The sequence below is a fragment of the Lithobates pipiens genome, unplaced genomic scaffold, assembly GCF_037356315.1.
Source record: "Lithobates pipiens isolate NorthernLeopardFrog02 unplaced genomic scaffold, aLitPip1_a1.2 Scaffold_18, whole genome shotgun sequence".
NCBI lineage: Eukaryota > Metazoa > Chordata > Amphibia > Anura > Ranidae > Lithobates > Lithobates pipiens.
Genome location: NW_027507758.1, coordinates 347,499,860 through 347,514,480, shown reverse-complemented (window position 1 = coordinate 347,514,480; position 14,621 = coordinate 347,499,860). Strand labels below are relative to the sequence as shown.

Below are 14,621 nucleotides of genomic sequence, written 5' to 3'. Positions count from 1 at the left end.
ATCTGTAACTTTGTCTAATAGCAACTTTGCATAAAGCTACAGCTCTGATACATCGGAGTGAACCCTTGATTACTGGGTCCAGCTTGCATAAATATAACAATGGCTTGTTTTCTATCATGCTGTTTGTGTAAGAACAACAGTTTCATGTTTCAAAAAGACAACTTTTTCCTGGCAATATTATAATAAATGATAAGAATACCCTGCAGTCATGCAGAGATGTCCATAAATCCAAAATATTCTTCTACTTATACCCACTGCACTTACAAGGAAAAGGGGCACATCATTTCACAATCCACACATTCTGCTTTGGATTTCAAAAATAAAAATACATAAAAACAAAAGGACCAACAATATGTATGACGGACCAGAAAGCACTTGGCCATCAAAAACTATAAACCAACTGGCTGCAGGCAGCAGCTATCCTAACAGGGTGTATGGACTTGATGTGATGGGTCTGTTATATTTAAATGTTATTATTACTCTCACATCATGGACCACACATTAAGTTATTATCAGACTTTAAGATTTCATTTCTGTAGAAAAACTTCCTTATGTATCCCATCCATCTTGGCTTTGTTAAACATTATTGCAGCTGTATTCAAATTAACAACCTCATCTTAATCTTTTTTTTTTCTTTCCACTCAAATGTAAAATTACAAAATTGTTATCTTAATCTAAACTAATTCCATTTTTACCAATTTCCCCATTAACCTTGATTTCATTTCCAACCAAAGGTTGTCTAAACCAGTTTCAATATATCTATATTTATTAATAAAAGTGTTAAACTCATTAGAAATTAATACTCATATGATAATTTCAATATCACACACTAATATATATGCACAGATAAATGTCCTTAAAGGGGGACATATTACTTCATTTTACTCAATTTCTCTTTTTTTTTTTTTTTTTTTTTTTTTTTTTTAATGCACTCATCAAAATATCCATTACACTGTCTTAGTAGGAACCTGCCCATAAAATGTATTCCCTACAAGGGTAATCGCTCTCCTCGGGGAAACTCTTGAACCTTGGATAATGCTAATTCTTAGTATACCCTCGTTCCAGAGTCAGTTGGGACCAGTTTCCACTGCTCCCTTCCCTAGCAGGGTCCTGCTCCCTTGGTGTCCTTTAAGGGCACTGGTACTTGTTGATTGCATTGGACATTATGTCCATGTCCGAAAAACCATGAACCAGACCGAGACAGAAGTACAATTAAATCACACTTGTTTATTAATAAAGAATAAAAAGGTAAATAGAGTAAGCATAGCCAGAGTCTAGTAACTAGATCGAGTAGTCAGCCAGTCCAGAGTTCAATTACCAGATCGGGTAATCAGCCAGGCCAGAAGTCAGGGATCCAAGTGGGGCAACAGCAAGCAGGATAAGGAGTCAGAAGCAATGTCAGCAAGACAGTCTTTAAACAGAACCGCAGGAGATGGTTTCTTGTGATGTGACCAAGGCGAAGGCAGAGATGAAGTGAGCTGGACAGCTTTAAGTAGGCAGGTCAGCCGAGCAGGATCAGGAACAGCTGGGTATCTGTGGAGAGAGATGAGAGCTGGCAATTAGCCGACAGCTGAGTAGCCAGCCCAGAGAAGGAAGGGCTAAGCCAGCCCTGACAGTCCACCATTTTGTGTTGTTCTTTCCTTGATGTTCCCATTATGGTACTCCTAAAGGGACGCCCATGAAAGTGGTCAGATTAACTTAATCAGATAGCCAGAATTCTCTTGGATGGGCCCAACTCCTGCAAGTTTTATATTAGGCCTTTACAGTGCTGGTAGCTATTGGTCACCAATGAGCAGGGCTGACCAGATCCTAGTTTAAGCATTCTGCACCCTCGGGGTTAGTGGAATCTCCTGCCCAACAGTCACAAAGTCCCACCTCCTTCACATTTTGGGGCTAGTGGGGGACACTTCCTTAATCTCCCCTTTTGGTATTTTGGAGTCTGGACTTGAGGCAAGACCTGCAAGCGGTTCCTATGGATCTAATGGTGCATCATATGTACCCTTGGTTTATGCGGTGGTCCATTGTGACCCTCCCCCAAATCTGTTTGCAGGCTAAGGTTCCTCCCATTCATTCTAGAGCTGTGGATGCTTTACTGGATTGTGGCAAATCAGAGGACATATATTCCCATGCCCTGGATCAGGTGCACAGGCTCTGCTGGTGTTTTTCCTGTCAGCTTCTAGTTAAAATGACAGTTTTTCTTTGTGTATAGGTCTGCTCATCCTACTGTTTTGTGGTGTTGCTGCACCAGTATGGGGTGTTTGTCTTCCCACTTATATTTACTGTGGGGGTTACTTTTTGCACCCTTTTCCTCTTTCTTAGTCTCTCTGCCTTCAGGTGTTTGCGTAAGGGGATCATCTCCAATTTCCGAGGTCCTTGACCAGTACTCTTGGGGAATTGTTCTATTTTGTCATTGGAGCCTTTCTTCCCTGATATCTAGGATCTGAAGTTTAAATCTTGGAGATGGTCTTCCTTAGGCTGCCTGATCTTAACCTTGTGGACCTGTTGTCCAATTTTTTTCTGAGAGATTTGTTTTGAGTCTGGGATACCTGCCAACGTTTCCTTTTGTTAACCCTTTCATGACTAAGCCTATTTTTGACATTTGGTGTTTAAAAGCTAAAATCCATATTTTTTGTCAGAAAATTACTTAGAACACCCAAACATTATATATATATATATTTTTAGCAGAGACTCTAGAGAATAAAACGGCGATTGTTGCAATATTTTATGTCATGCGGTGTTTTAAACGCAACTTTTTGGGGAAAGGGACACTTTCATGAATTTTAAAAAAACTAAACAATAAAATTAGCCCAATTTTTTTTGCATAATGTGAAAGATGATGTTACGCCGAGTAAATAGAAACCAAACATGTCACACTTTATAATTGCATGCAATCGTGGAATGACGACAAACTACGGTACCTAAAAATCTCAATAGGCGACGCTTTAAAAATGTTTTCCGGTTACCAGGTTCGAGTTACAGAGGAGGTCTAGTCTAGACCCCCGATCCCTCCTTTACACTTCAAAGTATTCAGATCGCCGAAAAAGGCAATGCTGTATATTTTTTTAAATCTGGCGCCATTGGCAGCAGAGTAAACAGGAAGTGATGTCATGATGTCGCTTCCGTGTTTACAATTAGGAGACTGGAATGACGCCACTTAAGGCGTCATTCCAGTCCCTCCCTAGCCGCTGGAAGCGGCTCCCGATTGAGTGGGAGCACCGGTAAGAGTGGCGGGAGGGGGGGGAGGTCCCCTCCCGCTCCTCCGGCATAACAGCCGAGCAGCTTTTAGCCGCATCGGTTGTTATGGCTGGAAAGCCAATCGCCTGCTCTAAAAAACTGTACCAGAATGATGCCTGCAGGTGCGGGCATCATCCCGGTATACCCCCCGGAAGCCAAGTACGCACATCTGCGTACGCTCAGCGGGAAGGGGTTAATCATTAAAGCGGTCCTCCACCCTGAAGTGGAAGTTCTGCTCATCTGATCCCTCCCCCCTCCGGTGCCACAATCGGCACCTTTCAGGGGGGAGGGGGGTGCAGTTACCTGGATAATCCAGGTATCTGCACCCACTTCGGGGACAAGACCGTCGCAGTTCCCAGGACACAGCGGGGACCAGCAGAGATGCGCAGCGCGACTCGCGCATGCGCAGTAGGGAACCGGGCAGTGAAGCCGCAATGCTACACCTCCCGATTCCCTGACAGAGGATGGCGGCGGGGGCAGCAGAGAGACGAACGATTGCTTGTCATCTGCCGCCGACATCGCTGGACCCTGGGACAGGTAAGTGTCAATTTATTAAAAGTCAGCAGCTGCAATATTTGTAGCTGCTGGCTTTTAATATTTTTTTTAAAGGTGCAGAACCACTTTAAATGTTCTTGCATAGCACTTATTGTTATCTCACATATATATTATTATAGCCAAATTTACCACCCTAACTCCTCCCACAGCTTTTACACTAAATATACCGAATATATACCGAAACGTGCCGATTGTTCCCGATTGGTGTGCCATTACTTTGTGGAACGTTTTGCCAAATGGTTCACAAAATATTGTCATTTTTGCGGCAAAATTTGTCCCATAGGAATGAATGGAGAAATGTTCAAAACTAGAGTGGGAGTGGACAAAAGCTCTGTGGGGAATTATAGCTCCTCCCACACAGCTCTGAGGAGAATTATAGGTACTCCCACACAGCTCTGAGGAGAATTATAGCTAGTCCCACACAGTTCTGAGAAGAATTATAGCTAGTCCCACACAGCTCTGAGGAGAATTATACGTAGTCCCACACAGCTCTGAGGAGAATTATAGGTAGTCCCACACAGCTCTGAGGGGAATTATAGGTACTCCCACACAGCTCTGAGGGGAATTATAGGTACTCCCACACAGCTCTGAGGGGAATTATAGGTACTCCCACACAGCTCCGAGGGGAATTATAGCTAGTCCCACACAGCTCCGAGGGGAATTATAGCTAGTCCCACACAGCTCTGAGGGGAATTATAACTCCTCCCACACAGCTCTGGGAAGAATAATAGCTAGTCCCACACAGCTCTGAGGAGAATTATAGCTAGTCCCACACAGCTCTGAGGAGAATTATAGCTAGTCCCACACAGCTCTGAGGAGAATTATAGCTAGTCCCACACAGCTCTGAGGAGAATTATAGCTAGTCCCACACAGCTCTGAGGAGAATTATAGCTAGTCCCACACAGCTCTGAGGAGAATTATAGCTAGTCCCACACAGCTCTGAGGAGAATTATAGCTAGTCCCACACAGCTCTGAGGAGAATTATAGCTAGTCCCACACAGCTCTGAGGAGAATTATAGCTAGTCCCACACAGCTCTGAGGAGAATTATAGCTAGTCCCACACAGCTCTGAGGAGAATTATAGCTAGTCCCACACAGCTCTGAGGAGAATTATGAAATTAGGAAATTTGAAAGAAAAAAAATAATTTTAGAAAAAAAAATGAAAATTTGAAGAAAAAAATTTTTTTTGGAAAAAATAAAATCATTTAAAAAATAGTAATTTTCAAAAAAAATAATTTTTGAAAAATAAAATCATTTTTGAAAAATAATTAAAGAAATCATTTTTGAAAAAAAACATTTTTGAAAAATTCTTTAATTTAAAAATAAATTTTTTGAAAAAAAAAATCATTTAAAAAAAATAATCATTTTAGAAAAAAGAATGATTTTTTTTTTCCAAAATGTAGGTGGAGGCAAGAACACTTTACACAATTTCCCCAGAAATTGTAGTTTTTCTAGTTCTTTTTGTTTTTCTGTTCTCCCCATTCAGGTAGTTATGTTACATCACCTGTTGGTGGTTGCTTGACTCTCAGCCTCTGCTGGTGCTGACTCAGTGTCCTGGTAAAGTAGTTATGCCTGTTGTCTGTGATTCTTCTCTTTGGCTGCACATCAGTTTGATCCTACTTTAGGCATTCTGCATCCTCTTAGTGGAGGTAGTGGAATCTTTCCCAGAAATCAAAGTAACACCTCCTTCCCACAATAGACAGGCTTCAAGAGCTACATAAATAGCCTACACATATAGCAAGGGCATTTTTCAACTTTAGTCAGAGCTGCACAATTTGTTTTTAAATTTACAGATGCCCCTTATCTGCCTATGGAAATTTTTGGTAAAGGTGAACTAACATTTTAAGATTTGGATTGGGAGTCGGTAAGTAACTTTTTTTTTTTTTTTTTTTTTGCAGCAGGTATGGTAAAGTAATCTTTTTCGTTTGTGGTAACTGTAACATGATAAATGTTTGGTGTAAAAACCAAATGCCACCTCAGTAATAATTGTGATGCCACTTTTTTTTTTTTTTTTTTCTTTTTTTTTTTGTAGCAATTGTGCAGGGCGACACTTTGGAGGAAATTTACAATCATGTGAAACAGATCATAGAAGAACAGTCTGGCTCCTTCATCTGGATACCTGCAAAAGAGAAGTTATGAAACAAGAAGAAAACTCTGGAGCCCCTATCACTGCCCATTCACAGCATCCTGTACCTTCTCCCATAGGAGCAGGCCCCATTTGTATGGGACTGTTCTTGCCACTTATTTGCTGCCCTTCCATCCACCTTTCACACGGTTATATTTTATTTAATTGTTAATAATGTCAAATTTGATTTCTTAATGTTTTCTTTTGTTTTTAAAGAAGGTGGAAAAACTAGAGCAGTTATTTAAGGTTAGAAAATAAGTGGCAAAAATTCCTTAATGTTTAAGGGAAAGTTGCAAATACATTTTAAAGAAAAAAAAAAAAAGCTTTATAGACAATTTTCAAAAATGAAAAACATTACATGAAATAAGTGGTCTTAATATTGTGAGCATCTTTGCACAATTTGCATTTAACAGCATGGTTTGGCCTATGTATTTAATTCTCTATTATTTTGACTTGATCTGGTTCTCTACATAGGCAGAGGTTCTCTTAGCATTCTGTTGCCTGGTCGCTGCTGCATTGCATAACATTTTGGTTCTGCAATCTGCTTTAAAGCACCTTCTGGCAGTGGAAAGGTTATCTTCAATCATTTGTCATAAGATCTATTTTGGTTTTGTCTTGTTGAATTGTATGTACTCCAGCGTTCTTTATATGAATGACTTTTAAACTTGATTAATCATATGCATATAACACAATTTAAAATGACAAATTTTTGATATGAATCACCTTTGTGAAAAGACAGTTGAATCTTTCAGGTCATTAACATAGCCTCGCTAATGTAAATAAACACTACAGGAGATCACATCCCTACATCTCATTTGGAGAATTGGATTCATAGACTTAATGCTGTATGTGTATTCTTAGTAGACAGATTTTAATATTTTACCCACAATAACTGCCTATTTTGTTATAATAAAATATATATTAAACTTTCTTTAAATTCTAACTATGGGAGTACTTTTCTTGCACATGTGCATATATAAATATAAAAATATATTTTTTTTCTCTTATCACCAATTTTTTTTTTTTTTTTGGAAGACGAATAGAATTTATTAGAGCTTCCTTTCATGTGAAATATGAACAAGACATCAGTGGCTGTGTTAATTGATGCTGGAATAAGGAAGGTTAGCCGCTTTATTAAATCTAGGCGTGTTCTCCTCTCTTCTGAAGAGTCCTCTTTGTTTTATTTTTTATGCAATGTGCATGTTTTTACGCTGTGTGATATGTCAGCTACAGTAGTCCTACGTTTTTTTTTTTTTTTTTTTGTGCATTTACACAAGGCTTCACCAGGCTTGCATGTATCATGTCCATAACAACCAGTCTTTAGCCACAACAATTTAAAGGGGAGCCTTTGGGGGGTGGATAAAAATAAGACTAAAATTCTTTGGTACTTATAGGTTGTTTGATTTTTGAAATTGTTAATAAAAACATATATCCTACTTACAGCCTCATTAAACCTCTACCAAATGAGCATTAGTTTGTGATGAACAAGCAGCATTATTCATTCCATTTGTCAGAAAGAGGAGAACAGCAAATAAAATTTTATGGAACAATATGCATGTGTTGAGTGTGTCCTAATTTACCCTAAATATTCAATGTTTGTGTTTAAGTAATATTACTATGTAGGTAAGACTCTTTCTCACCAGTTCTGTTTGCTCCGGACTCACTGTCTAATAATTTTTGGCTGTGTTGAGGGGCCAATCTCAAGGCAGAGATTTCTGTCTAAACCTTCCCCAAAATAGCCTTATTTTTCCAGCTTTGGTGAAAAAAAACACAATCCCGCGTTCAATATTATGTAGGTAGATGGCCTTGTTGGATTTGCCAGATCGTTATGCCTTTCATGCTGTTATGCCATTCAAACAGGTGTTCTCTCTGTTGATTCATCTTTCTACCTGTTGTATTTGGTGTACAGGAAGTTACACTACAGCCAAGGCAGTTCACACTTGTAGGGTCCATGCACACTGAAGCGCATAAACGGAGGTTTTTGGGCTTTTTTTTTTTTTTTTTTTTAACAGCCTATAAACTTCCCTCCAGTGGCATCAGGAGAGGGGGCTGATGGGGGCTGGAGCTCCAAGTGTGCCCCCCAAAAAAAAAGCCCCGGGTCTCGATATTGCTAAATTCATTATTAGCCATGAGCCGTTTACACAGGGAATGTTCTCCCTCACGGCCAAGTGATGTACAAAAAGTCCTGCCTCTGGGACCCAGCTCCTATGATGGACTTCCTACTGGTCCAATGCCGAGACCGCGAGATGTGTGACGTCCATCATAGGCGTACCGGGCCTAGGAGGAGATGGAAATGACACTGCAGCCACGCTGGGCACTGTGAGATCCCCGCTCGCTCTGTTTAAATGGGTTGGCAGCGGAGCCACTCTCACATCCTGGCTCTCCTTGGTGCGTGTAGCCTGTTTTCTCAAAGTGGTCATCGATGATGGGCTACACTACACAGGTAAGGCTGAGCTGCAGGAGTGTCAAGAGGTCTCCTGTCACGGGGGATCAGTGTATATGTCAGGGGGATCAGTGTAATGGTCAGGTAGGTCAGCATGAATGGGCCCAGGTGAGCCAGGCAGCAACCAGTGAGTGTGCATGGACCCTTAACCACTTGCCGACCGCCCGCTGTCTTTATACATCAGCTGTTTAGAGGGATATCATTGTTATGGCAGCAGTGCTTGTAAGACCGCTATGCAAATACGGTGTGACAAAGTATTGCAGCATAGCCATTTTATTTTCTAGGATGTTTAGAGCACCCAAACATTATATATTTTTTTCTAAGTACGTTTTTAGCACAAAACCTGATTTTAACTTGTAAACGCCAAATATCAAAAAGAGGCTCTGTCCTTAAGTCGTTAAGAGAGTTCACTGATTACATTCTGCATTTTCTCTCAATACAGATATCTGTAAAGATATGTTTTTTGCCAACTATATTTCTTTTCATACATCAGGGGACACAGAGCCATAGTAGTTACTATGTGGGTTAATAGGACACTGGCACGCCCTAAGACAAGAAGTGCACTCCCTATATAACCCCTCCCACTACTAGGTGTACCTCAGTTTTTTTGCCAGTGTCTAAGGTGTTGGTCACGAGTAAAGATGTGCTGTGCTGAGCTCCACTGGAACAATCGCTGCTGGGGCCAGCCATGCTGACCGGATCAGTTTAAAGTGTCCTTTTTTGGGCCAAATGGAATGGTACCCGGGCCTCATATCTGAAGAAATTAGGTTTTACCTGTGAATGCTTCTCTTTTTAGAGAGCTAGACCCAGGGATCCTGTACTTTTTGGTAGTAATGCCATAAAGTTTTACTGGCAGGGTGCTGTTGCAGGTCCAGGATTGTGGACCTCTAGGTTCCCCTGCTCTTGAACGTTACAGAGCCCACCGCGAAGGGTAAAGATTGGGTTTACCTCAAAAAACCCTGCGGCGGGAAGATAAGTGGAGTTTTCTATGAAATATGAAATATCTTTGAATGTTCTTATGAATGTCTCCTTTAAGTAAATAATGTTATCATGCCTATGTCACCACTGGGGGCTGTATTGAGCACTCACCGCCTCATGCTGGAAACAGTGCTGTTTTAGGAACAATCACTTCATCCTTCTCCTTCGGCAAAGCAGCAGATCCTCCGGTAAGCAAGAGGGGGGACTTGTCTCCCTGCCTGTGGCCTCCTTATGCTGGGATTGCCCCCCTCGGGGGGGTTTGAAAGCCTGAATTCACTTTAAAAAAAAAAACGCAGCGGCCGCTCAGCAGTTTTTTTTTTTTTCATATCCCCCCCCGCCATGCTAGCTTTGTGTGCTAGGCACCTATCGTCCGCCGCTTGCCTGGGAAAACCCCTTTTTAAAAAAATGGGGGTGGGGCGTTAGACAATGCGGGGCTAACGGCGTCAGAGAATGCTGTGGAGGAAGCTTTTAAAAGCACATTGTGTGCTGCTGCTGGCTGTGGAGGGACACGAGCAGAGAGGTGGCATTACTTCAGGTTTGGTGACACAGGCATTTCCCCTTGACATTATTACTGCTCCAGGTTGGGCATTAATAGCAGCATTATGTTGCTGGACTATAGCCTAACAGTGTGCATTCTTCTGGTAGTGCCTCTGCTTTGTGCTTCAGGCTATGAGTGGAAGAGGGACCAGGAACTCCTCAAGGAGTCCAAGGGGTTCGATGCTTTTACAACAACCTAAATCCATTTTCAAAAGAATGTCATCCTCCTCAGAGTGATACAGCCGGTCAGATTGAGCCGTCGAGGGAGACTGATGTTGCAGCAGCGCTGGACACGTCAGCCCATATATATATATATATATATATATATATCACACAGGAGGTTTTTTCTTCACCCATTTCTAATTTGGAAACAAAGATTGATGCTATGATCGCTCTCCATAGTGGGTCCAAGCATAATAGATCCCCACCCAGTGATCAGGACCCTCATATTGAGGTGCAAAAAACCTGGAAGACACTAATATATCCTCTTCCGAGGATCCTAATATGGAGGGATTAGTGTTACAAGATAAAAAAAAAAAATGATTGATTCCTCCTAGAATTGTCTTGCCACAAAATGGTTATTCACAAACAAAGTGATAAATAAAACATTCAAAATGTGAATGGCTCTGATCCAGTAGATAAAGTGCGACAAAGTCCAGTGTATAGAGTGCATAACATCTTCTTATTGTTATTCAATTCTAATCAATCTAAAAAATTCCCATCAAAAAGTGCATCCAAAAAGTAGTTTGGTGATTTAAGGAAGTGTTCAGTCCCTTAATTGCTATGTAGGCAAGCAGAGATGAGGGGGACAGGGATGAATAAGGAAGTCCAATCTAAAATACTACTATGAATATATTCAGAATTCTCCCCCAGTTGTACCAGCCTCTCACCTTCAAGGAAGACCCCCACGGGTCAGATGGGGCATCAATGGACAACCGTGCAGTCACTTTCTCCTCCTTAATGGCTCCAGGGCAAAGGATCACTTCAGTCTTCCCTTAATCTCGAGGACCCTTATCTTTGATCTCTTCTGGTTGGCCACAGCAGTCAGGCTATAGGGGAATCTTGGCCCATCTGCGGCAAGCGGTTTTAGAAGAAACTCAGCAGGCTACAGCAGGAGGGGCCAAGATCCCCCTATAACATCAGCCAGGGAGGTCATCTGACTGCTGTGGCTGACCAGAAGAGATCAAAAATAAGAAGGGTCACCAAAATTAAGGGAAGATTGGAGTGATCCTTTGCCCTGGAGCCATTAAGGGGGAGAAAGTGACTGCACGGTTGTCCATTGATGCACCATTTAACCCGTGGGGGTCTTCCTTGAAGGTGAGAGGCTGGTACATCTGGGGGAGGATTCTGAATATATTCATAGTAGTATTTTAGATTGGACTTCCTTATTCATCCCTGTCCCCCTCATCTCTGCTTGCCTACATAGAAATTGAGACTGAGCATTTCCTTGAATCACCAAACTACTTTTTGGATGCACTTTTTGATGGGAACTTTTTTAGACTGATTATTGATGCACTAATTATTTTTAATTGAAGTAGTTGAATAACAGTTAAAAGATGTTATGCACTCTATTCGCTGGACTTTATTGCACTTTATCCACTGGATCAGAGCAATTCGTATTTTGAATGTTTTATTTATCCCTTTAATTGTTTGTGAATAACTATTTTGTGCCAAGAGACAATTCTAGGAGGAATCGGTATATTTTAAAGCACATTTGCACAATTTTTTTTGTGTTGTTAATGCTACTTCATCATTTATACACAGATCTATTGGTGCTGGTAACACTATAGAAGTTTACCTGCCTTCCACTTTTTAACAAGCACTCTATATGACAATTTTTCAAATTTTTATATATTTAGTTTGATTGTCAAGCACTTTATAGATAGCGCATTAGTACTCTACTTTGTGTCACAAGATAGTGTGCTTGTAAACTCCCTTACTATATTGGTTCGTTCAACCTTTTTGCTGCCTGTAGCGCAGTCTTTTGATAAACCCATTCAAGCCTCACGGCTTTTGCTAGGACTAGTGTATTCCCTGAGTCCTGTGGCTGAAGAATTGGTCGGCCGAAACTTTTGGCCAGTTTCTCTTTTCATGGTGAACGGTTATTTGGGGACGATCTGGATAAATACATCCAAAGCATCTCTAATTGGAAAAGCTCTCTTTTACCAGTAAAGAAGAATTTTAAACATTTCTCCTTTAAACGTGCTTCCTCTCTAGTGCCAGGGGCATCTGCCTCTAGGCAGTCTCGATGGCCTCCACCGTCAGGTTCAAGAGGAAGTCCACAAGGGCAGCCCCAGGGCCAAAAGAGCACTTGGGGCAGAAAGCCCGCAAAACAGAATGCTAAAGCCTCCTCATGAAGGGGTTCCCCCGCTCGCTTGGGTGGGGGGAAGGTTTCTGCAATTTTCAAGATCTGGCAGGAACCAGGTCAAGACAGATGGGTGGCTTCCTCAGTTTCTCTAGGTTACAAACTAGAGTTCTGAGAATTCCCTTCTCCTCGTTTTCAAAGATCAAATGTTCCCAGAGATCCAGAGAAAAGGAACTCTTTCTAGCTCTGGATCATCTCTTATCCCAGGAGGTGATATCAGAGGTTCACGCCCATCAACATTCTAGAGATCCGAGCAGTACGTCTGGCCCTAGAATCCTGTACGCTCAGGCTACGTGATTGTCCTGTCAGGATTCAATCCGACAATGCCACGGCTGTGGCTTACATCACTGGGGGGGGGGGGGGGGCACAAGAAGTCATGCAGCCCAAAAAGAGGTGAATTATGTTCTAGCTTGGGCAGAAAGCAACATTCCTTACCTATCAGCGATTTTCATTCCAGAGATAGAAAATTGGCAGGTGGACTTCTTGAGTCGCCAACGATTATTTCTGGGAGAATGATCCCTTCACCCGACATCTTTCTATCGATTTGTCAAAGATGGGGTATTCCGGACGTGTATCGGTTCACATCCAGATTCAAAACAAAGTCGACAACTTTGTGTCAAGAACGAGGGATCCGCTAGCGTGCACAACGGAAGCCTTAGTCTTCCCATGGGATCAGTTTTCACTGATCTCTGCGTTTCCTCCGGTTCTTTGGTTAATGCTAGGAAGCCGGCCTCCAGAGTAATTTACTATAGAGTCTGGAAGGCATATGTTTCCTGGTGTGGATCCAGAGGTTGGCATCCCAGGAAATATGTCATAGGTAGGATTCTTTGAATTCCTGCAAATGGGATAGGAAATGAAGCTGGCCTTGAGTACTATCAAGGGCAAGGTCTCTGACTTACCTGTTTTTTTTTTTTTTTTTTCAACTGCCTCTTTTCACTCTCTGGTGTGTAGTTTTATTCATGAGGTAACACGGATCAATCCCCCTGTCAGGGCACCTCTAAATCCTTGGATTTGAATTTAGTCAGAATCAGCCTTTTGAGCCTATACGGGAAATTCTCTTGGTTATTTTGACAAGGAAAATAGTCTTTTTGGTTGCCATATACTCTGCTAGAAGAGTATCGAATTGGCGGCTCTGTCTTGTAAAGAGCCATATTTGATCATGCATAAGAATAAGGTGGTTTTACATCCTCATCCTGAATTCCTACCAAAGGTGGTGACAGATTTTCATTTGAACCAGGATATTATTCTACCTTTTTTCTTCCCAGAGCCTGGATCTAGGGAAGAGAAGGCACTACATTCACTTGATGTAGTAAGAGTGATCAGAGTCTATTTAAAGGCGACCGCTCAGGTTCGCAAAATGGATGTTTTGTTTGTACTGCCAGAAGGCCCTAAAAGGGGACAGGTAGCATCAAAATCTACTATTTCCAAATGGATTCGTCAAGTGATTGTTCAAGCTTATGGTCTAACGAAGAAAATTAATCCTTTTTGTGGTAAAAGCACACTCCACCAGTGCTGTGAGTGCCTCTTGGGCGGTGCATCATTAGGCCTCTATGGTTCAGATCTGTAAGGCCACAACTTGGTCTCCAGTCCATACATTTACCAGATTCTATCAAATCCATGTTAAAGGTAATGAGGATATTGCCTTTGGGCGTAGTGCACTGCAGGCTGCAGTATACGTCCTCTAGCCTCTTAATGCCCTACTTTTTTGTTGTGTCTCCGTCCCTTCAGTTGCCATTGCTATGGGACATCCCACGTATTAACTACTATGGCTCTGTGTCCCCTGATGTATGAAAAGAAAACAGGATTTTTATAACCGCTTACCTATAAAATCCTTTTCTTTGAGGTACATCAGGGGACACAGAGGTCCCTCCTTTCTTTGGTATACATGTGTATTGCTTGACTACAAAACTAAGGTACTCCCAGTAGTGGGAGGGGTTATATAGGGAGTGCATTTCTTGTCTTAGGGCATGCCAGTGTCACCTAAACATGGCCTATTAACCCACATAGTAACTACTATGGCTCTGTATCCCCTGATGTACCTCAAAGAAAAGGATTTTACAGGTAAGCGGTTTTAAAAATCCTGTTTTTGCATTCTCTAGTTCCTCCTCCTTGCCCTAATCAACATGGCATTAACATTTTTAAATGTAACTTTTTGTTTTCTTAACACGACTTATTTTAGACCTAATGCTTTACTACTATTATTATTATACAGGTTTTTACAGTTACATTACAGTTTGGTACAAGAGGAATCAGAGGGCCCTGCTCGTTAGAGCTTACAATCTAAAAAGGAGGGGTCAAACCTAAACACTTTCAATTTGTGTCCCAATTTTTCAAACAGAAGTAGTGTTGGAAGCCGTGGAAAGCTTTTCACCCAAAGGTTACTGT

The 14,621-nt window shown here is 41.5% G+C and overlaps 1 protein-coding gene across 22 annotated transcripts in view; it reads left to right on the top strand.

Annotated features, from left to right (window-relative positions):
- The window catches only part of DLG1 (discs large MAGUK scaffold protein 1), a 530,809-nt gene extending 523,344 nt beyond the window's left edge, over positions 1-7,465 (top strand). For all 22 annotated transcript variants that reach the window (XM_077487456.1, XM_077487444.1, XM_077487440.1 and 19 more), the window contains one exon: positions 5,821-7,465. In XM_077487456.1, coding sequence (XP_077343582.1) covers positions 5,821-5,927 — 107 coding nt within the window. In that variant the 3' untranslated portion in view covers positions 5,928-7,465. The remainder of the gene's footprint in view (positions 1-5,820) is intronic.
- Positions 7,466-14,621: the final 7,156 nt, after the last annotated feature.